Source organism: Mobula birostris, unplaced genomic scaffold, assembly GCF_030028105.1.
Source record: "Mobula birostris isolate sMobBir1 unplaced genomic scaffold, sMobBir1.hap1 scaffold_2211, whole genome shotgun sequence".
Classification (NCBI taxonomy): Eukaryota; Metazoa; Chordata; class Chondrichthyes; order Myliobatiformes; family Myliobatidae; genus Mobula; species Mobula birostris.
Genome location: NW_027275259.1, coordinates 28,054 through 53,990, shown reverse-complemented (window position 1 = coordinate 53,990; position 25,937 = coordinate 28,054). Strand labels below are relative to the sequence as shown.

General features: G+C 55.7%; 1 protein-coding gene across 1 annotated transcript in view; it reads right to left on the bottom strand.

Moving 5' to 3' along the window:
• The window catches only part of LOC140192704 (filamin-A-like), a 57,763-nt gene that overhangs the window by 9,224 nt on the left and 22,602 nt on the right, over positions 1-25,937 (bottom strand). Inside the window, exons 10-28 of the mRNA XM_072250221.1 lie at positions 25,319-25,455; positions 23,997-24,190; positions 22,400-22,513; positions 21,545-21,688; positions 20,522-20,645; positions 19,616-19,776; positions 18,205-18,295; positions 16,464-16,633; positions 15,520-15,637; positions 13,010-13,272; positions 11,341-11,938; positions 10,316-10,489; positions 9,733-9,895; positions 8,915-9,075; positions 8,385-8,552; positions 7,095-7,218; positions 6,089-6,245; positions 4,110-4,299; positions 3,847-3,870 (exon numbers count right to left, since the gene is read on the bottom strand). Of these exons, the coding sequence (XP_072106322.1) occupies positions 3,847-3,870; positions 4,110-4,299; positions 6,089-6,245; positions 7,095-7,218; positions 8,385-8,552; positions 8,915-9,075; positions 9,733-9,895; positions 10,316-10,489; positions 11,341-11,938; positions 13,010-13,272; positions 15,520-15,637; positions 16,464-16,633; positions 18,205-18,295; positions 19,616-19,776; positions 20,522-20,645; positions 21,545-21,688; positions 22,400-22,513; positions 23,997-24,190; positions 25,319-25,455 (3,275 nt within the window). The remainder of the gene's footprint in view (positions 1-3,846; positions 3,871-4,109; positions 4,300-6,088; positions 6,246-7,094; positions 7,219-8,384; positions 8,553-8,914; positions 9,076-9,732; positions 9,896-10,315; positions 10,490-11,340; positions 11,939-13,009; positions 13,273-15,519; positions 15,638-16,463; positions 16,634-18,204; positions 18,296-19,615; positions 19,777-20,521; positions 20,646-21,544; positions 21,689-22,399; positions 22,514-23,996; positions 24,191-25,318; positions 25,456-25,937) is intronic.

Sequence of the window (25,937 nt, the reverse complement as noted above, 5' to 3'; positions counted from 1 at the left end):
CATTGGAGCAAGAATTAGGCCATTCAGCCCAACAAGTCTGCTTGGCCATTCCATCAAGGCTGATTTACTATCCCTCTCAACCTTTCTGTGTTCTCTCCGTAACTTTTGACACCCTAACTAATCAAGAACCTATTGACTTCCGCTTTAAATATAACCAGTCACTTGGCCTCCACAGCCAACTGTGGCAACAAATTCCACAGATTCATCGCCCTCTGGCTTAAGAAATTCCTCCTCATTTCTGTTCTTCTATTCCGAGGCCGTGCCCTCCAATCCCAGACTCCCCCCACTATAGGAAACATCCTCTCCATGTCCACTCTATCTCGGCCTTTCAGCATTCGATCGGTTTTAATGAGATTCCACACCCCGCCCCCCAACGTCCCCATTCTCGTTAACTCCAAGGGGTTCAGGCCCAGAGCCATCAAACGCTGCTCAAACATCCCCTCGACGCACCCTCTCTCCTCGAGATGGATCAGCCAAAGAGGGAGAACCCACTCTCTCCCCCTATGCTCAAGAGAGCCACTTGCCTCCCGCCCCCCCCGCCACCCTGAGATCAGCGGCACTGGTGTCTGTTGGGGCAGCCAACGGATCAGGCAAAGCAGAGGACAGGGAGCCCACCCGTCACAGCATGCTGTGGTGTGACGTGGGCGGCCTGCGTCAAGCGGAGAAGCCGGCAGCCATTAGAGGCAGGGGCAGAGGGAGAGGAAAGGATCAGGGGAGAGACAGAGGGAGAGAGAGGGAGAGACGGGAATAGACCTCACCCCAAAACACCACTGAGAGAAAAAGAGGTCAAGAGGCTTTTGAGCGGGGAGACCGTAAATAACGGCCAAGAAGCCAGGACCCAGCTGGACCCTACCCCCAGTGAGGCCCCTTGGGCTGTGAGAGTTTGCTCTGCACTGGGGTCTCGGGGCAGAGCGAGGATAAACCTGTTCCAGTTCTCCCCATCGCAGTTCCAGGTGGTGGGAGAAGTTTTATCGGGGTCACAGAGGCCATTAGGTTTTGAAAGGCATTTTCTAGCCATGAAATTTACAGAACAGTGGTGTGCCGGGGAGGGGTCTCTGACTGCAAGACGCGCGCTGCACGGGGCGGCCACCCGGATGGCATGACTCCAGAACACATGCACACACTCCAGACATGTTAGAGGGACGAGGGTGGGGTTCAGGGTGGTGGGGGAGGGGGAGACGTTGGGCCCGGGAGGGGCGGCTAATATGTTCCAACACGCGAACCCCACTGCCCCCTCCCCGCTCATCCCTCTGCAACAACCCTACCGGATGTGTGAGGGTGGGGGAGTTGGGAGGGAAGAGTGCTGAAGATGGGGCTAGCCTGAGGGAGGAGAGAGGGAGGGAGAGAGGGGGAGAGAAAGAGGTGGGATGAAGGGGTGTGGGGGAGAGGGGGCAAAGGGGGCATAGAGGGGGAGGGAGCAGAGGAGGGAGGGAGATGGGGAGAGAGGGGGAGAGGGGAGATACAGAGAGGTGGGATGAAGGGGTGTGGGGGAGAGAGGGGAGGGGGAAATGGGGGAGAGAGAGGGGGAGGGGAGAGAGGGGGAGAGAGGGGAGAGAGGGGAGAGAGGGGAGAGAGGGGGAGAGAGGGGGAGAGAGGGGGGAGAGAGGGGGGAGAGAGGGGGGAGAGAGGGGGAGAGAGGGGGGAGAGAGGGGGGAGAGAGGGGGGAGAGAGGGGGGGGAGAGGGATGGGGAGAGGGATGGGGAGAGGGATGGGGAGAGGGATGGGGAGAGGGATGGGGAGAGGGATGGGGAGAGGGATGGGGAGAGGGATGGGGAGAGGGATGGGGAGAGGGATGGGGAGAGGGGAAAGGGAGCGAGAGATATGGGATAGGAGTGTGTGAGAGAGAGGGATGGAGAGAGAGAGGGGAGAGGGGAGAGAGAGTCGGGAGAGGGAGTGAGTGGAGGGAGAGTTAGGGAGGGCACGGAGGTAAACACGTCCTCTCCTTGCCCCTCCCCACCAAGTCCTGACCAGCTGTCCCTCACCTCCATTTGCCTGCCCATCCACTGAAGCCAAGCCTTCCATGGGCAGCAGACATCCTCGAGGGCTGTGGGCCCCACCACGGGAGCCCTTTTAAGCCTTAAAGCCACGGATGCAGCCCAACCGCCCACCCCGCAGATGTCAAATTTGCTGGGTGTGGTCGACCGAAAGAGTTAATGGACCATAGAGATTGGGGGGAGGGGGAGGGGGCTCTGGTGCGAGAAACCAGCGCAAGCAGGGCAACGGCTGCTGGTTCCCCATCAAAGAAAGAATTAAATTTGAATGCTCCTTAGCATATGCTATAAACAGAATGGTGGGCTGCAAGGCAAAATGGTGTCAGTTTAGATTGCGATAATCAGTTGGAGATGTGCATGAATACACATCCTTGAGATTTGATACTACTGAAGAACATTTTCCTCATTAGAGACCCGATGTCTCTGTTTATAAGTTCCCAAGGCCACAAGAGGCAAGATAAAAATTAGCTTTGCTTATCAAATGTCTCTCAGAACTTTGAAACACACAGTGAAATGCCTCGTGTTTGCGTCAATGGCCAACAACAGCCCCGGGATCGTGTGGGGGGGGGGAGCAGCCCAGAAGTGCCGTCGTGCTTCTGCCGCTGACATAGCAGCCCCACAGCTCACCGAAACCTAACCCTTACCCCTTCTCGGGAATGTGGGAGGAGGCTCTTGTGGGCCGAAGGGCCTGTACTGTCCTCGAGCATTCTTTGTTCAGATCTCTCATCACCTTCAACACTTGTATAGTGCCTCCTTCGTTTCCAGAGGAACAGGCACAAAACGCTGGGGGAGCTCAGCGGTCTGGGGACCCCTTGCTAATAGTATTGGTCCAGGGTGCAAAACAGGTTGGGAACCCCTCACCTACAGGGAGGAAGAAAGAGCTGACGTTTTGGGCTGAGACATTTGACCATGTTGGTTCATTATGAGCCACATTGGCGCGTGGCCAAGTGGTTAAGGTGGCGGTCTGGTAATCTGAAGGTCGCTAGTTCGAGCCTCCGCTGAGCCAGTGTGTTGTATCCTTGAGCAAGGCACTTAACCACACATTGCTCTGCAACGACACCAGTGCCAAGCTGTATGGGTCCTAATGCCCTTCCCCTGGACAACATCGGTGGCATGGGGAGGGGAGACTTGCAGCATGGGCAATTGCTGGTCTTCCATACAACCTTGCCCAGGCCTGCACCCTGGAAACCTCCCAAGGTGCAAATCCATGGTCTCACGACACTAATGGATGCCTATCATACATATGACATCATCATCAGGTAACATGATGTATGACATCATGATCAGGCGCCATGTCGTAAGACATGGCAATCATGGTCTTTCCATGGCCATGATTGTTCTTGGCAAATTTTTTTCTGCAGGAGTGGTTTGCCATTGCCTTCTTCCTCCGGGCAGTGCCCTTACAAGACAGGTGACCCCAGCTATTATCAACTCTCTTCAGAGATTGTCTGCCTGGCGTCAGTGGTCGCATAACCAGGACCTGTGATGTGCCCAACTGCTCATACGACCATTCACCACTTGCTCCCAAGGCTTCACGTGGCCCTGATCGGGGTTGTGGGGGGGGGGGGGCTAAGCAGGTGCTACACTCTACCCAAGGGTGACCTGCAGGCTGGCGGGGCATGGGGGGTGGGGGGAGGATCGTCTTACACCTCTTTTAGCCGAGACGCTTGTCCACCCCCGCCACATCGTGAGTCCTGATGAAGAGATTCCGCCCCACCATCAAGACATCGCCAACCAGTTCCGACCTAACGTGCTCCGTGGTTGTTAAGGGAGGGGAGGGAGGTGGGGGTGGTGGGAGGAGCAGGGAGCAACAAGCATAAAACTAAAGACAAGGTGACTCAGGCAAGCATCTTACCTAGGCCGTGACCTCCGATTGACACTGAGGTGAAAGGGCAGAGAGCAAGGAAAGTCAGGTGAGATTGTGCTCAGGAAAACATAATTTAAAAAAAAAAATGAGCGTTGAAACCGATTGAAAATAAAATTGAAAAGTGTGCAGCTCTGGGTATAGAGGGTGTGTGTGCGCGTGGACAGGGGGTGTGCGTGACGTCGTAGCAGCTCGGCAAGTGAACGCTCCGCGCCACCCGCGCGCGCGCCATTCCCCCCACCCTGCCCCCTCACCTGTGACCGTGCACTTGCTGGCGTCGCCGGTGGGCAGGGCTCGGATGCGGTACGGGGAGTACGGGATCTCGTCACCACCGTACTTGATGAGGATGGTGTAGCGGCCGGCCATGGCCGGGATGTAGGAGACGGTGTAGGTGCCATCGCCATTGTCGCGGATGTTCGCCTTCCTGGGCTTCCCCTCGGGGTCCTGCCGGGGAAAATCGGAAGGTCGGGTGGGGCATTTTATTTTGAGATGGCGTTATCATTTCAGAGGATCTGTCCTGGGATCGTCACAAAGGCACGGCAGCACCAGTACTCTCTTAGAAGTTTGCAAAGGTCCAGCATGTCAGCTAAACTTTTACACACTTCTACAGATGGGCAATGGAGAGTGTCCTGACTGGTCGAATCACGGCTTGGTATGGAAACACCAAAGCCCAGGAATGGAACGGTCTACAGAAAGTGTTGGATACAGCCCAGTCCGTCACAGGCAAAGCCCTCCCCACCATTGAGAACATCTACTCAGAGCTCTGCCACAAGAAAGCAGCGTCCATCATCACCACCCAGGCCATGCTGTCTTCTCACTGCTGCCATCGGGAAGGAGGTACAGGAGCCTCAGGTCCCACACCAGCAGGTTCAGGAACAGTTATTACCCCTCAACCATCAGGCTCCTGAACTGGCAGGGAGAACCTCACTCACCCCAACACTGAAGAGATTTTACAACCTAGAGACTCACTTTCAAGGACTCTACAACTCATGATCTCAGTGTTATTTTTTAGTTTTGCAACAATTGGTTATTTTAAGGATAGTTTTTTTTCATGAATTCTATTGTATTTCTTCATTTTCCTGTAAATCTCTGCAAGAAAATCGGGGAATATGGGTCCAAAATTCCTTGAAAGAGGCGTCACAAGCAGATTTGTTATTTTTTCATTATTAAGTGCAGTTCTGAACAATAGCCAGATCAGAAATGCTGATCAAGTCAACCAGTTCCCGGAGAGAACTCTGACAGGCCAGTCAGATGGTTCACTGCAGCTCAGCGATAGAAACAGGCACAAGGGTCACGAGCCCCTGTACCCCAGAAACACAGCTGAGCAGTGCGGCAGAGGTATGTGCTATGCATGACCTGATCTGAAAGCACCAAGTTGACTCATAACAGATCGTGTTCACGGTGGAACAGCTTAGTCAAGGATGGGGTGATCAACACAGATGGACAAATTATACCTCCACTGCCAGATAGGCTGGTAAACAGGCTTTTGGCACATTCATTTGTTAGGTTCTGTGTCATATGACATCATCATTATGTGCCGTATCACATGTCATGGGTGATCATGGTCTTTGACCATGATTGTTCTTGGCAAATTTCTCTACAGAAGTGGTTTGCCATCGTCTTCTTCCGGGCAGTGCCTTTACAAGACAGGTGACTCCCAGCCGTGACCAACATCTCTAGGAGATCGTCTGCTGGATCTCATAACCAGGGCTTGTGACGTGAGACTGGGCGCGTCGGCCTTCATAAATCAAAGCATTGAGTACAGGAGCTTTGGGATGTTATGTTGAAGGTGTAGAAGATGTCGGGGAGGCCGAATTTGGAGTATCCGGTGCAGTGCTGGTAACCCTGCTAAAATATCGAAAGGCACAGCTGAATGCGTCAACAACCAGCAGGGTGTGGGGGATACGTGGGGGGCAGCCCGCTCTTGTAGCTGACCTTCCAGTGCCAAAGTAGCATACCCACAACTTACTAAGCCTTACCCAGACGTCTGTGGAATGTGGGAGGAAACCGGGGCACCCGGAGGAAACCTACGCGCTCTCGAGGAGATCGACGCATTACCTCTTTAACGAGGACGTTGGGTTGAACTCTGGACTCTGACCCCCCCCAGCCCCCGCGAGCTGCTAACTCTGGCTCCGAAGCTCTTCTGGCCGGCCTCTGAGGGGAAGGGACAGCCCCGGGATCTTGCTGTGCCACCGCACCCACCCTCCCGTCACACAGAGAAGAGGAGGCTCACGGTGATCTGGACCGTCAGTAGGCCCTCGCCCGCATCCTTGGCGTCAATGGTGAACTCCACGGGCAGGCTGGCAGGCACCCCGGTCGTGTTGAGGCCCGGTCCGCTGGCCCTGACCTTGCTGGCATCGTGGGTGGGTAGAACCTTCACCTTGTAGGGGCTGGGGTGGGGGGTATGAAGTGGTGAGGGTGGGTGAAGGAAAAGGGTTCATCAGGCCTTGTCAAGACTGGCCCAGCTCGGGCCCTCGGCCCCCAAGGCCCCGAGCAAACCCCTGTTTACCAAGCACAGACCCTTCCGTCCATTTTACCCTGCGCCCCGATCTCTCTGCTCCCTCATCCCCCACCCCACCCCCCACAGCCCCAATCCCCAGTTCCCCTCCCTCAGCCCACCCATCCCCATCCTCCAGTCCCCCTCCCTCAATCAACAATTCCCTCCAGTGCCCTCCCTCAATCAATAATTCCCTCGACCCCCTCCCTCAATCAATGATTCCCTCCAGTGCCCCTCCCTCAATCAATAATTCCCTCGACCCCCTCCCTCAATCAACAATTCCCTCCAGTGCCCCTCCCTCAATCAATAATTCCCTCCAGTCCCATCCCTCAATCAATAATTCCCTCGACCCCCTCCCTCAATCAATAATTCCCTCCAGTGCCCCTCCCTCAATCAATAATTCCCTCCAGTCCCCCTCCCTCAATCAACAATTCCCACCCTCCAATCTCAACCCTCAATCCCCAATCCCTTCCCTCCCCCAATACTCATCCCAAATCCCTTCTCCCTCGATCCTCATCCTCACCAGTCTCTAAGACCCACCCTCTTCATCCTCCTTCCGTGCTCCCTGCCTTCCCCCATTCCTCAGCTCTAGCATCTTCCTTCCCTTTGCCTGATACCCTAAAGAGAGCAAACCCCAGGTTGGCCTCCTCTCCAACACCCCCCCTCTCCATCCCAGCCCACCCCCAGTTCCCCATGGATCACTGTCCTGGTCCTGCCAGTTGGCAATAGGACATCCACCCACCTCCGTGGGATCTCCTGATCACCGTACTGGACGCCAATGGTGTAGGGGCCTTCACAGGTGGGGACGTAGTTGACCGTCTTGGTCCTGTTGGGATTGTCCACGATCTGCACTGGTTCCACCACCCCTGAGGAAGAGGGGAGAGAGAGAGAGAGAGAGCATAAAAACGGAAATTGATTGGTTGCAGGGATGCTTTGATAAAGATACTGGGGGATTTTGGGGTCCATGCCCATGGACCTTGCTTAGTCAGAGTGTCAAAGGTCACAGGGAGAAGGCAGGAGAATGAAAAGATAGGATTAGAAAGTTTGCAGATGTCATGAAGGTTGGTGGTGTTGTGGATAGTGTAGGAGATTGTCGAGGTTACAACGGGACACAGCCAAGATGGGGAGCTGGGCTAAGAAGTGGCAGATGGAGTTTAACCCAGGTAAAGTGTGAAGCAATTCACTTTGGAAGGTCAAATACGGCAGGATGCTTAGCAGTGTGGAGGAACTGAGGGATCTCGGGGTGCATGTCCTCAGATTCCTCAAGGCTGCCGCGCAAGGGGGCGTATGACTTGTTGGTCTTCATTAGTCAAGGATTGAGTCCAAGAGCCGCAAGGTAATGTTGCAGCTCTATTAAAACATGGTTAGACCACACTTGGAGAATTGTGTTCACTTCTGGTCGCCTTATTATAGGAAGGATGAGGAGAGGGTGCAGAGGAGATTTACCAGGATGCTGCCTGGATTAGAAAGCATGTCTTAAGAGGATATTAATGAATATATAATGGATATTAATTAATGAATATAATGAATATAAGAGGATATTGAATGAGCTGGGGATTTTCTCTTTGGCGTGAAGGAGGGTGAGAAGTGACTTGATAGAGGTGTACAAGACGATAAGAGGAACAGAATGAGTGGACAGCCAGAGACTTTTTCCCAGCGTGGGAATGACAACTACGAGAGGGGACAATTTTGAAGTGATTGGAGGAAAGTATAGGAGGGATGTCAGAGGTATGTTATTTACACCGAGGGTGGTGGGCGTGTGGAAAGTGCAGCCGGGGGTGGTGGTACTTTAGGGAAATTTAAGAGGCTCTTAGATAGTCACATGGATGATAGAAGAATGGAGGGATATGTAAGGGGGGGAAGGGGTGGATTGATCTTCAACTAGGTTAAAGGGTCAGCACAGCATTGCAGGCTGAAGGGCTTGAATGTTCTAGGCTCTATATGTCAGTGATTATACACCGGATTTTGATTTTGAAATAAAGAAGAGAGCTCGCCAGGACTAAACAAACGAGCAAGACCGAAGCTGGCAAACCTTTAGGCCCAAGCACGCTGACGTTGAGAGGGGCCACTCCTGCCTTGCTCGTGTCAACAGTGAAGGATTGTGGGACGTTGGCTCGGACGTTGTTTCCTAGGCCCTGCCCCGAGCACTTGACCTTGGTGGCGTCGACGGTGTCTCCGACCGGAACCTTGAATGGACTTCCTGTGTGCGAGGAGGAGAGAGAGAGGTGGGGAGACAGGGAGAGAGGTCAGGCAGCGGTAAATCGTCCTGCAGTCTTCTTTTCTCCGTCAATTCAGAGATATGGCATGGCCGACAAACGCCCGCCGCCCAATTACGCCCGCATGACCAATTAACCTACTAATCCACTCAGCGCGGGGGAAACCGGAGCACCCGGAGGAAACCCACACGGCCACGCGGACAAGGTACAAACTCCTCACAGGCACCGGTGGGAATGGAAACGCAGTCGCTGGTGCTGTCAGAACCTTGCGCTGACCATGCTGCGCCAGGAGATACAGCGAGGATCTCCGCCCACCACCACCCCGCTCGCTCTCCCGCGGCCTCACCGGGTATCTGCTGGCCTCCGTAGGTGATGATGACGTCGTAGGTCCCCGGCTCATACGGCGTGTATTCCACAGAGCAGCTGCCATCTTTGTTGTCCTTGCAGGTGATCTTGGCCTCGGACGGTCCTTCGACAGCGAGGCCCAGGCCACCGGTCCCTGCGTTCCTGCGACCCGGAGCGGGGAGAGGAGGGGGGAGAAAAACGGTTTGAGATTAAACCAGGGAGAGGAGACGTGGCAACACTTGCGGGCATGATCCTTGCTGATTTGATTTGATGCAAACGACATATTTCATTGCATGTTTAGCTATACATGTGACAAATAAAACTAATTTTTTTTTTTAAAAAGGATGTTTCCTATAGCGAGAAAGCCCAGGACCAGAGGACACAGCCTCAGAATCGAAGGATGCCCATTTAGAACGGAGATGAGGAGGAAATTCTTTAGCCAGAGGGTGGTGAATGTGTAGAATTCATTTCCAGAGACGGCTGTGGAGGCCAAATCGTTGGGATTTTCTAAAATGAATGTTGATAGGTCTTGATTTAGTGATGATGTCAAAGGTTACAAGGAGAAGGCAGGAAAATAGGGTTGAGAGAGATAATAAATCAGCCACAATGGAATAGTGGAGCAGACTCGATGGGCTGAATGGACTAATTCTGTTCCTATGCCTCATGGCACTTCGGGGACAACCTCGACATGTTGGCAGGCACTGCTGACAGCTTCATGGTGGGACAGGCAGATGTGAACCACTCTAACCTGACCCCGCGTCCCACGATGAGTGGAGGGGAGGGCGCGATGGGCAACCCCTTGGCCACCCCGAGTCTCACCTGGTCTCCACGGTGAACTTGTTGGGCTTGTTGGTGATTCCACCATCCAGGCCTGGTCCATAGGCCCGCACCCTGCCGGCGTCACAGCCTTCCTTCACGGGCACCTTGAATGGGCTCTTGGGAACGGGAGAGTCGTCATAGGAAACGTCGATGGAGTGTACACCTGGTGGTGGGGGTGGGGAAGGGATGGCAAGGAGAAACGGGGAGACGAGATCATTAACATCACCTTGAGGCTGTAAAAACCCAGGCCTCAGGTCTGGGTGTGTCTGCACCCGTGATGCCCCCTGCCCCTGGCACCCTCCCCTCTCTGCCACCTGTCCCACACCCCTCCCGTGGTGCTCCACCCTCGCCATTCCCAACATCCCTTGCTCCCACCGGATTTACAAACTCGCTACCCGCTCCACGTTGATGAGCCTAAGACTTTTGCAAAGTATTCTGGAAATTAAAATGGCTGCCACATCTCTGTCTGAAGTACGATCTCCTCCCCCACCAAATCTTGAGGCTATTTCATCTGGTTCCATTCTCATCTTCAACCCCTCCCCGCACCACCCACACCCAGTACACCAGCCCCTCAGCTTCTCACCTTCCTCAAACGGAGTGTATTCAACTTTGTAGGTACCGTCACCCTTGTCCTGAATCACAGTGTCGGTGTGGGAGCCTGAGGGGTTGGTGATGCGGGCTTGGACGTGCTTGCCCCCGGAGCTGGTCAGCTTCCGGGCGTCCACCTCGAATTCCGTCGTTGCCTCCCGGTACACTCCTGGGAGGGTGGGAAGGGTTTGGGGGAGAGAAGAGAGACCGGGCGTCAGCGCGAGGTACCTCATATCCGTCCACGAGAGAACCTGACCCCTGACCTCAGCTCCCACCCTCTGCGCGGGGACAATAGTGCGGGCCACTGTACGGCCAAGACCCTCACGCACCGATGGGCAGTTGTGGGGATGAGGAGGGGAGGGGGGACGGGGGGGTCTGGCAAGGGGAAGGGGGAGAGAGTCAGGAGGGAAGGGGGGGCAGGTGCAAGGCCACCTCAGAAGGTAGGGCGTAGGGAAGAGTTGGAGGGTGATGGAGGGGAAAGGGAAAGGGTTGAGGGACGGGAGGGCATGTTGGCTAGGATGCTGGCGATGAAGGGAAGGGGCTGGGTGCAGAGGTGGATGAGAGCGAGGAGAAGCAGGACCCGAGGGGACAGGCGGTGGGGATGGAAGGGGGGCAAGTGGGGGCCGCGTAGGCTGCCGTAAGTCTGAGGAACCGCTGTCCCAGCCAAACAATGACCTCGGGACCCCGGGGTACAGGTGGTGGGTAGAGAGGGGTGAAAATGAAACAGGGTGTGAGGAGGACGGTGGGAGAGGTGTACCATTCCCAAACCGCCCCCCTCCATCCCCACGAGGAGTGAGACACCCTAGGCCTGTTCCACGCTGGACGGATGCAGCAGGGAGACAGAACCCCTTCCAGAAAGTTGGATAGAGACACCACATCGCCCCCACCCAAATCGGCAGAGTGCTGTCCTGACGATGTGAGAGATGGTGGCCCCCGCCCCCAGTGGACAGAGAGACCCCAGCTGAGGGAACGGGCGGGGAGCGCCCTTCACGGATTCGAGGGACTGGCCACTGAACTCACCCAGTCCCTCCACTCCGGGCCCGTAGACCTGGACGCCGGAAGTGTCGATGGCCGGCTCCACCTCCAGCTTGGCAGGGAAATTGGGCACAAGCTGCCCGCCGTATTTGATGGTGATGGTGTAGGTGCCCGGGTAGAGGGGGATGTAGGTGATCGTATAGGTCCCGTCGCCGTTGTCCTGCACGTGGACCTCAGCCGGCGCCCCGGACTCCGAGATGATCTCGATGGTGAGCTCGGCCGCACCAGCGTTGCTGCAGTCCACCACGAAGTTGCCCAGCTCGCCGGCCCTGGCCCGCTCCAGGCCTGGCCCTGAGGCCTTCACCTTGGATGCATCGAAGGAGCCCTGGACCTTGGCCTTGAAGGGCGAGCCAGGAATGTGGGACTCAGCGAACAGGATGTTGATGGAGTAGTCACCGGGCTCGGTGGGGAGGTAGGACACGGAGCAGGTCCCGTCACCATTGTCCAGGCACTCGATCTTGGCCTCACAGGGGCCCTCCACGGTCAGGCCGAGGCCTCCCGCCCCGGCTCCCTTCGTGTCGATGGTGAAGGGGGCAGGCGATCCCACCACGCCACCTCGCAGGCCTGGTCCATAGGCCTTAACCTGGGGGAACGTGGAAGCAAGTGATAGACCACAAGACACAAGAGCAGAATGAAGCCATTCAGCCCATCAAGTCTACTCCCCCATTCCATCATGGCTGATTTATTATCCCCTCTCAACCCCATTCTCCTGTCTTCTCCTGTGATCTCCGACGCACTTACTAATCAAGAACCTATCAAACTCGGCTTTGAACATACCCAATGACTTGGCCTCCACAGCTGCCTGTGGCAATGACATTCCTCCTCACCTCTGTTCTGAAGGGACATCCTTACATTCTGAGGCTGTGCCCTCTGGCCCGAGACTGCCCCACTACAGCAATCATCCTCCGCACATCCCCTCTACCAGGGCCTTCCAATGAGATCCACCCTCATTCTCAAAAACTCCAGTGAGTTCAGGCCCACAGCCATTAAATGCTCCTCATACATTAACCCTTTCATTCCCGGGATCATTCTCATGAACCTTTCATTCTTGGAATAATACATTGTATCATTTTTTAACGCATGCATTTCTAAATGACAATAAATGGAAACTGAACTAATACCGATGAACCTCCTCTGGACCTTCTCCAATGCCAACACATCCTTTCTTTGATAAGGGGCCCAGAATTGCTCACAATACTCCCAAGTGCGGTCTGGCCAACGCCTTACAAAGCCTCAGCATTACACATCAACACACACAAAACGCGGGAGGAACTGAGCAGGCCAGGCAGCGCCTATGGAATAGAGTCGCGCTCGAGGCTCAGCTTACGAACTTGCTCGAAGTGAACGCTAACATCGCATTGGTCTACCTCATCACCCACTCAACCTGAAAATTAACCCCTCGGGAATCCTGCACGAGGACTCCCAATGTCCCTTTGCACCTTGGAGCTTCGAATTTGCTCCCCGTTTAGAAAATAGTCGACGTCTTCAATCCTGCCACCAAAGTGTACGGCCGTACACTTCCCTGCGTGCTGGCTTCGTGTTTGCCTTCATTACTAGTGACTCAACCTTACCACAAAGTCAGTGAGCCAGTGAAGGTGGCAGCAGCCCCCCCCCGCAAACCCGCCCACCACACGCCTCCGACCCGATGACTCACCTTGGAAGGGTTGGAGGGGGCCACAGCCTCGACAGGGAAGGGGCTGCCCGGCACGGGGATCCCGTCGTAGGTCAGGTCCACCTGGTAGGGCCCCTCAGTCTGGGGGATGAACTTGATGATGCTGTTGTCCGCGCTGAGCCCCGGCTCCACCTTGCAGGGCACCACCTTGTTATTGGGACCCAGGATCTTGGCGGCCACCTTGCCCTGCCCTCCTGCGCCCTTCGACTTCACCGTGAACTCCTGGTCCGTGCTGACCTCCACCTCTGTCGGGGGGGGGGGGGGGACAAGATTCGGGCATTCAGCAAAGCAGGCCCCTCTTCCTCCGCCCCCTCCCTTCTGCCCTCAGCCTCGGTTATCCGCAGAAAGCTAGCTGGCCCTTCTGCCCAACTCTTTCATGCTCACCAGGGTTTCCATCTGAGCGAGTGCCATTTGCACGCGATTGTCCGCATCTAAAACTGTAACAAACTTCTACAGACACGCAGGGGCGTGGCTGTGTCGCCGCGTGGTGTGGAAATGCCAGTACCCAAAAAAGTTTACAGAAAGTAGTGGACACAGCCCAGTCCGCCACAGGCAAATCCCTTGCCACCTCTGAGCACACCTACAAGGAGCACTGCCCCGAGAAAGCATCATCCATCATCAGGAACCCCACCACCCAGGCCATGCTCTCTTCTCGCTGCTGCCATCGGGAAGGAGGTACAGGAGCCTCAGCTCCCACACCACCAGATTCAGGAACAGTTACTACCCTTCAATCATCAGGCTCCTGAATCAGAGAGTCATAATGCCAAGAAAAGTACAGTCCTTCAGTCCAATTAGTCTGGGCTGAACCATTTAGGCTGCCTACTCCCATCCACCTGCTCCGGTACCATACCCCTCCCATCCAGGTACCGATCCAAACTTAAACCTAGTCCATGCAGAAACCATTTAAACTGCCGACTCCAATCGACCGCACCGGGGCCACAGCCCTCCATTACCCTCCCAACCATGGACCTATCCAAACTTCTCGAAAACGTTGAAATCCAGCTCGCATGCTCGTTCCACACTCTCACCACCCTCTGAGGGAAGAAGTTTTTTCCCTCATGTTCCCCGTAAACTTCTCACCTTTCACCCTTAACCCATGACCTCTGGCTGTAGTCCCATCCAACCTCAGTGCAAAAAGCCTTCTTTCATTTACCTTATCTATACCCCTCACGATTATGTATACCTCTATCAAATCTCCCCTCAATCTTATACGTTACAAAGAATAAAGTCCTAACCTAACCAATCTTTCCTTATAACTCAGGTCCTCCAGTCCCAGCAACATCCTTGTACATTTTCTCCGCACTCTTTCAAAGTTATTTAAATCTTTCCTGTAGGTAAGTGATGAAAACTACACACAATACTCCAAATCAGGCCTCACCAACGCCTTGTAAAACTTCAACATCCCATCTCCTGTACTCAATACTTTGATTTATGTGCCAATGTGCCCAATAGCTTTCTTTGCGACCCCTATCTAACTGTGACACCGCTTTCAATGAATTATGGACCCGTATTCCCAGACTCCTTTGTTCTACCGCACTCCTCAGTGCCCTACCGTTGACTGTGAGAGGCCCACCCTGGTCTTACACAGTGACCAGCGTGGGTGACTTCACTCACTACATCCCTCAACGGATTCCACAACCTATGGACTCACTTTCAAGGACTCTACATCTCATGTTCTTGGTTTAATCTGTCACTTACACCAGGTGGGACCCGCTTTCAGGCTTCTGTGTCTTCCGCCCAAGGGGAGAAGAGAGAATGCCCGGGGTAGGTGGGTGATGGTGGGGGGTATTGCTGCTTTAATGAGGCAGAGGGAAGTGTAGACAGTCTGTGGAGGGGAGGCTCGTTTCTGCGATGTGCTGAGCCGTGTCCACGACTCCCAGCGGTTTCTCACGGTCACAGGCAGAGCGGTTGCCATGCCGAGGCCGTGATCCATCCAGACAGAATGTTTTCTATGGTGCGTTGATAAAATCAATGCCACTCCGCCGGACTTAACCCTAGTCAGGACAATTTACAATGACCAATGAACCTACCCACCCGTGTTTGGACTGTGGGAGGAAACCGGGGCACACGGAGGAAAGCCATGCGGTTACGGGCAGAACGTACAAACTCCTTACAGGCCGTGGCGGGAACTAAACCCGTGTCGCCAGTACCGTAAACCGTTGTGCTAACCACTATGCCACCATGTTTGCTCCAGACTGTCGTGGAAGCAGAGGCGCAGGAGAATTTTCTTGGCCTTGTTGGACCAAGACTGGCTTCTGGTGACCTCACTCCCAGGAAGTTGAACCTGTCGCCCCTGTCGATCGCAGCACCAGGCACGCGCATCCCCTCCCTCCCACTTCCCAAAATCAATGATTTGCTCTTTTCATCAGCTATGTAAGATGAGGTTTTCACTGTATACGAGACAATAATAAACCGAATCCAGAACTCCCCCCCCCACTGTCCCGCCAACCCCGCAGATCCCAAACCACTCCCCCCCCCCCCCCCACACTCACTGTCGTTGAGCCCGGTGATTTTAATCTTGCTCAGGTCGACGGAGGGCGCCACGCCAACATTGAAGGGGCTCTTGGGGATGGAGTCGCCTCCATAGGTGACACTGATACCAAGGTTACCCTGTAAGGCAGAGCGGGAGGTGGGGTCAGCAGGTGGGGAACTCTCTTGTCCACTCGGCCCATCTATCACCTCCTGTTTCTGTCTGCGTGTGTGCATCTGTGTCTGTGTGCTGGTGACACCCACCCTCCGTCCCGTGACCACGGAGATATTCAGCCCACAACATGTGGACATGGAGCAATGCTTCATATAGTGAGGGAGTCTAGGACCAGAAGGCAGAGCCTTGGAATACAAGGATGTCCCTTTGGAACGGAGATGAGGAGGAATTTCTTTAGCCAGAGAGTGGTGGAATCTGTGGAATTCATTGCCACAGGCAGCTTTGGAGGCCAAGTCCTTTGGTATATTTAAAGCAGAGCTTGATAGGTTCTTGATTAGTCGGCGTGTCAGAGATTATGGGGAGAAGGCAGGAGAATGGGGTTGAGGGGGATAATAAATCAGCCTTGCTGGAACGGCTGAGCAGACGATGGGCTGAATGGCCTAACTCTGCTTCTACTTATGTCACAATGCACTCACAGCACAGAGAGGTCTCAGGGTGGGACTCTCCACCTTCTTCCCATGACTGTGGAGGGGGGGGGGGTTGTGAAGCCAGTGGGTCTCGCTCTCCCTCCCTGCGGCCCTTCCCTTGGGGCACTTGGACCCCAACCCACTAGTGAAAGGTAACCGGGGCTCCTCCCTGCTTCCCGCCTTTCCTCAGCCCCCACCACAGGGGGAGTGAATCAAACCCTCTGACCTGTTGAGGAGGAGGGGGTGGAGGATGTAGGAACAGACCTCCCGAGTGGCCTGCTGGATGCCGGGGGGTTATGGGTCAGGGGTCAGAGGGCGACCTTACCTGCTGCACTGGCGTGTACTTGACAGTGTAGGTCTCGTCGTGGTTGTCGACAATCTCCATGTCTCGCACCGCCTCACCCTTGGTCGGCCCGGTGAACTGGGCATTGGGTTTGGCCTTGCCAGCTCCCTTGGTGTGGACTGTGAAGTGGGTCGGTTTGCCCATCTCCACTCCTGGGAGCGAGAGAGATAGACAGAGGCAGAGACAGACAGAGAGACAGAAAGAGTGAGAGAGATAGAGAGAGAGAGACAGAGAGAGGGATGGAGAGAGGTAGAGAGAGAGGAGAGAGTGAGAGAGAGAGAATCAGTCAGACAAAGACAGAGACGCAGAGAGAGACAGAAAGAAGAAAGGGCAAATGAGAGAGATAGAGAGAAAGAGACAGAGAGAGGGATGGAGACAGACAGAAAGAGAGAAAGAGAGAGAGAGAGAGAGAGAGAGAGAGAGAGAGAGAGTGAGTGAGACAGAGAGGAGAGAGATAGAGAGAGAGAGAGAAAGAGAAAGAGAAAGAGGGAGGGTGAGACAAAGAGAGACACAGAGAAAAGGGAGGAGGGTGAGAAAGAGGGAGAGGGACAGAAAGAGAGAGAGAGACAGACAGAAACATAGAGATTGAAAAACAGGATGGAGGTGGGTGAAAACAGGGATGTATATCAGCCCCTCCCATTTCCATTTCCTGAGGACCCCAGTTGAGCTCACACAGTCCGGTCCCCTCCCCCCACACGTGCACGCGGATGCCTGTTACAGCCCCTCACTGTGACGGGGGCTGCCTGCTCCTCCGGCGTCACATCTGTCCCCCAAAGAACCCTCCCTCCCTCGTCTCCACCACCGGTACACAATGGCTGCAGAGTGCCCTGCGGTCAATGGACCGGGCCACTCCCGGACACGACACGCCTGGCCCCACAGCTGGGACCCCACCTCCCGGCATGGGATTGCAGCCTCCCTTCATTGCCCCTGGGTCAGAGTCCCAGAGAGGCACAGGCGTTCATTTTAAGGATGGCGCTGAGCCACAGTCTTCATGGAGATTGAGGTTCAGATTTTGTCGGGGTTTCTTTAAGGCTTGCAGGGATGGATTTGGGCGACGGAGCGGGGGGATTAGGGGTCAGGTATGGGTTTAGAGGGAGGGTTGTGGAGAACTAGAGGTCAGGCTGGAATCTAAGCCTCTGTTCCACATTCGAAGGCCATCAACACAGAAAAGTGAGACATCACGGGTCGGAGGCTGGCCCTGCAGACCTCCCCCCAAGGGTCAGCGGGTTCCGGAGTCGGAGTTTGCACGGGCAGGAGGAGCGAGATCCGACGGCTTCGCGGATCGGTGAGGCCGGAGCTCGAGGCCTAGTCCTCGGTGTCCCGTTGTCGAGTCCAGAGTTCCGAGGCCCAGTGTCCGGTGGTCGACAGGTCCTGGGATCGATGACAAGGATCGAGGCTCGCGGTGGAGGGGGGAGAATCGGAATTCGAGGTCCTTCGGCTGTCGCCGCGAGTCGTTGAATGTCTGAGAGTCAGCTGAGCCTGCTGAAGGCCCTGGGTGGAAGAATGCTTCCCGCCTGTCCTCGGGGGTGGAAGCCTGGGTGTGTGTGGGCTGCTGAGCATTGTGGGTACCGCCATGTTGGCACCAAACTATGTGGCGACACTTGCAAATGACGCACCTCACCGCAGGCTTCAACTTAAATTGAAAGGGTGTGACCTTCCCAGCACCATCCCGTGCGACTGCGAAAAACCCCACAGACCCCGTCAAAGGGAGGCGGATCCTTACCAGTCCGGCTCAGTCCGGGACCCTCGACCTTCACCTTGCTGGCATCGTGGGACGGTTCCACCTTCACGCGGAGGGGGCTCATCGGAATGGCCTGGGGGGGGGGAAACGGCAGAGGTCAAAGTTGACAGCACGCTCCCAGCCGAGGCTGGTACATTCACGTCACCGTGAATTACAGAGGAGGAGGTGCTCACTGTCTTGAGGCAAATTAGGGTGGATAAATCGCCAGGGCCTGACAAGGTGCCCCCTCGGACTGGGGCAGAAATTGCAGTGGCCCAGCAGAGGCATTTAAAACTTCCTCAGCCATGGGAGAGGTGCCAGAGGATTGGAATTCAGTTCCGTCGTTTAAGAAAGGCTCAAAGAACAAGCCAGGAAATGATAGGCTTGAGAGCCTGACGTCAGTAGTAGGAAAGTTTTTGGAAAGCTTTCTGAAGGTCTGGATATATAAATATTTGGATAGACAAGGACTGATTATGGATAGTCATCATGGCTTTATGTGTGGTAGGTCATACCTAACCAATCTTAAGAGAGGAAGTTACCAGGAAAGTTGATGAAGGAAAGGCAGAGGGTGTTGCCTATATGGATAACAGCCAGACAGCATTCTGCCTCCTCTACCTCCACCCTGTCCCACAGAGACCGGGCAACATTCGGCCCCTCTACCTTACCCTGTCCCACAGAGACCGGGCAACATTCGGCCCCTCTACCTCACCCTGTCCCACAGAGACCGGGCAACATTCGGCCCCTCTACCTCACCCTGTCCCACAGAGACCGGGCAACATTCGGCCCCTCTACCTCACCCTGTCCCACAGAGACCGGGCAACATTCGGCCCCTCTACCTCACCCTGTCCCACAGAGACCGGGCAACATTCGGCCCCTCTACCTCACCCTGTCCCACAGAGACCGGGCAACATTCGGCCCCTCTACCTCACCCTGTCCCACAGAGACCGGGCAACATTCGGCCCCTCTACCTCACCCTGTCCCACAGAGACCGGGCAACATTCGGCCCCTCTACCTCACCCTGTCCCACAGAGACCAGGCAACATTCGGCCCCTCTACCTCACCCTGTCCCACAGAGACCGGGCAACATTCGGCCCCTCTACCTCTATCCTGTCCCAGAGCAACCGGGCAACATTCAGCCCCTCTACCCCACTCTGTTCCATAGAGACTGGGCAACATTTGGCTCCTTCTCCCCTCCCCGGCCTGTTCCAGAAGTCTGACTGACAGCCCCCTCCATTTTGCAAGGTGCACCCCCCAGCCCCAGGGAGCCGATGTCCTCTGCTCCCTAACCCCAAATCCCATTCCTTTCAGATCCTTTGACTGCCTCTGTCTCTCTACCCCTCAGACTAACCCACTCCGGCGAGGGGCTTGGGAAGGGTCGCCGAAGGCTTGCAGGTGGAGAGGCCTTCCCACTGACCTGGTCGGCGAACAGCACCATGATGGTATAGTGGCCCGCACCGGGGGGAGTGTACTTCACGGTGAAGGTATCGTTGTCGTTGCGGATAATGTCAAAATCGATGTCGGCCTCCGCTGGCCCCACCACACCGGGGGCACACTTAATCCCGATGCTGATGTCACCTGCAGTGGGGGAGATAGAGCCCAGTCACGTCGGTGAACCCTGCACTGACACTCGCCCCCCACCAACTCCCTCCTAAGAACATAAGACCGTAAGATATAGGAGCAGAAGTAGGCCATTCAGCCCATCAAATCTGTTCCGCCATTCAATCATGAGCTGATCCAATTCTTTCAGTCATCCCCACTCCCCGCCTTCACCCCATACCCTATGACGTCCTGGCTAATCAGGAACCGATCTATCTCTGCCTTAATGACTTGGCATCCACAGATTTACTGCCCTCTGACTAAAGTAATTACTCCACATCTCTGTTCTAAATGGACATCCTTCAATCGTGAAGTTGTGCCCTCTTGTCCTAGAATCCCCTACCACGGGAAATAACTTTGCCATATCTAATCTGTTCAGGCCTTTTAACATTTGGAATGTTTCTATGAGATCCCCCCTCACCCCCCTCATTCTGCTGAACTCCAGGGAATACAGCCCAAGAGCTGCCAGACGTTCCTCATACAGTAACCCTTTCATTCCTGCAATCATTCTCGTGAATCTTCTCTGAACCCTCTCCAATGTCAGTATATCCTCTCTAAAATAAGGAGCCCAGAACTGCACACAATACTCCCAGTGTGGTCTCACGACTTCCTTATAGAGTACGTTAGCCTGCCACCCATTTCGGTTTCTGTCCTGAGTACACAGCTCCACCCACTCCCTCCTCCCCTCCCCACTCAGATGCCAGGGAAACGGGACCCTCGTTACCTTGTCCGGCCTCAGCGCAGTCTACGGTGAAGTACGTTGGCTCAAAGGCCTTCAGGCCTGTTTTCGCCACCCCCGGCCCGTAGACCTTGACCTTCTGCGGGTGGCTGCCTGCTCCGACATTGACCTGGGGTCAGGAGGGAGGCCGGAGGTTAGAGGCCAAGATTCAACATTCAACTTTGTTTCTCACGCGCACATTGAAACACGGGGTGAAATGCCCGCAAAAGTCACTACACGTTCCGGCGCCGACACAGCGTACCCACAATGCTCGGCAGAACAACACAGAGCACAAGAAGCAACGAAACAACGACAGCGAAACGAGCCTCATTTCTTCCTCCCTCCTGCACAGACATCCAACCCCAGGACGGTGTGTAATCTTCAGCCTCCTGGATTCGGAGGCCAACGTACTAACATTGGGCCTCCGACTTCCTCAGCGGACTCACAGAGATTTGCTGACTGGGGGCTCCGGCCACTTTCCAGACTTCCAATTCAACCCTCAGGCCTGGATGCTCAGCATCGACCACAAATCTGCCGATCACCGGCCACCAGGCCTCCAGCTCCGGACTCGCCGATGGCAGGACCCCGAACACTAGGCCTGAAACTCTGGCCTTGCTGTTTCGCAAACCCAGGCACCCGCCAGAACTTGGTCCTCCTGCCCGGGTGGAACTCTGATTCCAGAACCCGCCAGCAGCCTCCGTCCACGCTGGTCTGCCGACCGGACATCCTGGCCCGGTCAGCGAGCCGGCCGCGAAGCTTCAAATTCAGAGAGGAGAATTAAGATTCAGGCCTGCCCTCTAATACCCCCACATACCCGTCACTAAAACCAAACCTGACCTCTAACACTCTTCTCTGTCCCCAAACCATCCCTACAAACCTACAAAGTACTGAGAAACAAATCAAACTGAGGCGCAACCTGAACGGGCAACTCAGCTGGACTCCTGTCTCAGATCTCAGGTCAGGGGGCGAGGGAAAGACCCGTGGCGGAGATGGGTGGGGGGGGGGGCTGGCTGGAAGCGGAACACTCACCCGGAAGGGGCTGTTGGGGATGCTGACCCCGCCCCAGGACACCAGGACGGTGTGTTTGATTGGCTGCTTCGGCGTGTAGGAGCACGAGTACGTGCCGTCTTTGTTATCGCGGACCCGCACGTCGATCGACATCCCCTCCGCGTCCTGGGGGGGGGGGGAAGAACGAGCGCAGTTAGAGAAGGAGGAGGGAGGAACAGACAGCCGGGGGAGGAGGAGGGGAGGAATGGACGCCCGAGGGGAGGGGGGAGGGAGAAACAGATAACTGGGGGGGGGGGGGTCGGTGGGGGTGGAAAGGAGTGGAACAGACAACTGAGGGGGACAACAGGAACAGATGCCGGAGGGGTGGAGGAGAGGAGGAACGGACACCCATAGGGGAGCAGGGAGGAAAGGATGACCGACAACTGGTGGGGGGGGGGTGGAATTGGACGCCCAAGGGGAGAGTGGAGTAATGGACAACCGAGGGGAGGGGGAAGGAATGGACGACTGAGGGGAGGTGGAGGAATCGGACGTCCAAAGGGGAGGGGGGAGGAACGGATGACCGGGGGGAGGGAGAGGGGGGCAGACTCGAGAGGAGGAGGCAAAGGAGCTCAGAGCAGGAGGGAGATAGGGAGCATCAGAGATGCTCAAGGGGTGGGGGAGGGAGAGGGGGATGGGGCTGAGTCACTGGAGGGGAGGGAGGAGGAGGTGAGACTCAAAGGGAGATGGAGGGAAGGCAGAGATGCAGGAGGGTAAGTGGAACGGGAGACAGAAGGTGCAGGGGAGAGTGCGTGAGGGAGGTAGGCAGAGAAAGAGGTGGGAGGCAGGAGGGGAGAGGGAGGAAGGGAGTTGATTTGGGGAACGTAGAGGTGCCCGTACCTGGCCGTACACCTTCAGCTGGCTCTTCCCCGCACTCTTGGCGTCGATGGTGAACTCTGCCGGCTTGTTGATGACATTCCCCGTGCTCTCCAAGCCTGGGCCGTAGGCGCGAACCTGCAGGTGTCGGGGAGGCAAAGGGAGGGAGTGGATACTCGGCTACAAGTGCCGCTCGGTGAGAGCCTGTCAGCACCCCTCCCCGTCCCACCACCCGCCCTTGGGGGAGGGGTTGGTCGCCGGTGTCCTCCTCTCTTGTCAGAATGAGAGAGGAGAACAGAGATCACAGGCAACACACACAAAATACCAGAGGAACTCGTCATTGAGAACCTTCACTCTGTCTGCCGCAAGAGGCCACCTCTCCCAGATTCAACTCCCCATTCTGATATGTCGGTCCATGGCCTCCTCCACTGCCACAATGAGACCAAACTCAGCTTGGAGGAGTGGCACTCATATTCCGTCTGGGTAGCCTCCAAACTGACGATGTGATCATCGATTTCTCAAACTTCCAGTAACTGACTCCCCTCTTTCTCTTTTTCCATTCTGGATCCCCTCACCTCCCTCTGGGTCCCCTCCTCCTTCCCTTCCTCCCAGGGTCCACTCGCCTCTCCTATCAGATTCCTTCTTCTTCAGCCCTTTCTTTTCCACCAATCACCTCCTAGCTTCTTACTCCATCCTCCCCTCCGGCCCACCCCTCTTCCTCCTCACCTGGTCTCACCTACCACCCCTCCGCCTTCTTGTTCTGGCTTCTTCTTTCCAGTCCTGAAGAAAGATCTCGGCCCCCAGCACCCCCCAACCAACCTTCTGCCTTCTTCCTCCTCTGTTTCCAATCCAGATGAAGGGTCCCGACCCAAAACATCGACTGTTTATTCATTTCTGTTGATGCGGCCTGACCTACCGAATTCCTCCGGCATTTTGCTTGTGTTGCCAGCGTCTGCAAGAATCTCGTGTTCTGGGGTCCAGGGTGGGGGTGGGGGGGTGATCAAGGCAGGGTCCTCCCCCACCCCGCGGCAGGAGACAGGGTGGGCAAACAAGAGGCCGCTAAAGGCAGTGGACAAGTACCAGAGGTCATCGCCAGGGTTAAAGGTCAATAGGGTCAAGTGAGGCCAAGACACCAGCCTTCCCAACACCCCGTGGAATGTGGGGAGGAGGGGTACGTCATCTTTTTGGTCAGAGAGCGGAACAAATATTTTCCCTCTGTAACCTTTGTTATTTATTTAGAGAGATACAGTGCCCTACAAGCTGCACTGCCCAGCAACCCCTGAAAAATCCGATTTCACAATGACCAGCAAACTTTGGACTGTGGGAGGAAACCAGAGGAAATTCATTACAGAAGGTTCCGGAATCCGGAATCCGACGTTGGGAATGTCCCGACCTGTAAAAGCATCGCGTTAACTGCTACACTCTTGAGCGGCCTGGAGGCCTCCCACAGGGTCAAAGGTGAGGGGGCATTGGGTAAGATCACAGGTTGAAGATTGGCCCCAAAAGCAGGGTTGCAGGGTCCCTGAGATCCCCACGAGGGTGTGAAGAGGACAGGCAGCCTCCCACCCCCCACCACCCTGCCCTGACGCCCCCCAACCCCCTCCCCTCACTGTCTGCTCACCTTGTCGGGCTTGAAGTTGGGCGGGGCGGCCTGGATGTCGGCCATGAAGGGGCTGTACTTGATGTCCTCGTTGTTACAGAGGACGTGGACGGCGTACTCCCCGGGCTCCGTGGGCCAGTAGCGGACGTCGCACGAGCCGTCCCCCTTGTCGTCACACTCAATCTTGGCTTGGGACGGCCCCTCGACGGAGAAACCTGTGAGGGGGTGTGGAGGAAGGGCGGTTACGAGTGGCTGTAGAGAAGGCTGACCGATATCAGCGGGCACCTTTCCTAAAGACGGGTCGGACAAAATCTTTTTTTCCAACTTATTTTGATTTGGGAGTCCTTGTGCAGGATTCCCTGAAGGGTATAACTCGCAAGTTGTGTTGGTGGTGAGGAAGGCAAATGCAACATTGGCATTTATTCTGAGAGAACTAGAATGTATAAAAGCAAGGATGTAATGCTGAGATTTTCTGAGGCACTGGTCAGACATTAGTTGGAGTATTTTGGCCCTTTATCTAAGAGAGGATGTGCTGGCATTGGAGAGGATCCAGAGGATGTTTACTATAACGATCCTGAGAATGAAAGGGTTAATGTACGAGGAGCATTTGAAGGCTCCGGGCCTTTATTCTCTGGAGATCAGAAGAATGAGAGGGGATCTTATTGAAACCTATCGAATACTGAAAGGTCTAGATAGAGTGGATGAGGAGGGCGTTTCCTATAGTGGGGGAGCCTAGGACCAGAGGGCACAGCCTCAGAATACAAGGATGTCCCTTTAGAACAGAGATGAGGAGGAATTTCTTTAGCCAGAGGGTGGTGAATCTGTGGAATTCATTGCCACAGATGGCTGTGGAGGCCAAGTCATTGGGTATATTTAAAGCAGAGGTTGTAGTCAGGGTGTCAAAGATTACGGAGAGAAGGCAGGAGAATGGGGTTGAGAGGGATAATCAATAAGCCATGATGGAATGGTAGACCAGGCTCGATGGGCCCAGTGGCCCAATTGTGCTCCTATGCCCTGTGGTCTAATGGCCCAATGAGGCGAGCCGCCCATGTGACCAATTAACCCACGAACCGGTGCTTTTTGCCACGTGGGAGGAAACCGTAGCACCCGGAGGAAACCCACGCGGTCACAGGATGAACATAGAAACACATTTCAGACAAACTTCGACCAACACAGGCCAGGGCTGAGCGGGGGGAGGAATCTGGAGCCGCATGGCCGCGGGGAGAACATGGCTCAATGGGCCGAACGGCCAGCTGCTGCTCTGTCACGGATTTCTCCCGACAGCTTGTAACTGCAGACCCCTCCCCGTGGCCCCCCCCCACCCCGAGCCCAGCGGCACTCACCCAGGGTCCCAACGTCGGTGCCGATGGCCTCCACCACAAAGTCGGCCGATTGTCCAGCCACTCCTCCCTCCAGGCCTGGACCCCACGCCCTCACCTTCTGAGGCCCGGCCTCGGACCCCACCTTCACCTCGAAGGGGCTGCGGGAGGAACGGGAGGAGGCTCGCTGAGTTAGGCACAGAGGAAGTGGGCCGGAAGGACGGGCACAGACAGGGAGAGGGGGACCGCGATGAGGGAGGGGAGTGCGAGGGGCGAGAGAACAGAGCGAGACAGAGCGCAAAGGGGAGAAAGAAAGGGCGCAGAAAGAGCCAGGCAAGAGGGAGAGAGGGAGGGTGGGGGAGAGGAATAGACGGAGAAAGGGATGGTGCTGGGGAGACGGGGAGTGTTGGGAGAGGGGTGGAGAGAGGGGGGGGGTGGAGAGAGGGGGGGAGGGGAGAGAGGGGGAGGGGAGAGAGGGGGATTGGGGGTGAATGGGAGGGGGAGAGAGAGGGGATGGGGAGGGAGGGGGAGACGGGAGAGGGGAGAGGGGAGAGGGGATGAGGGAGGGGGAGAGGGCGGTGAATGAGAGTGGAAGAGAGGGTATGGGGGAGGGAGGACAGAGATATTCCAGACAGTGTGGGGG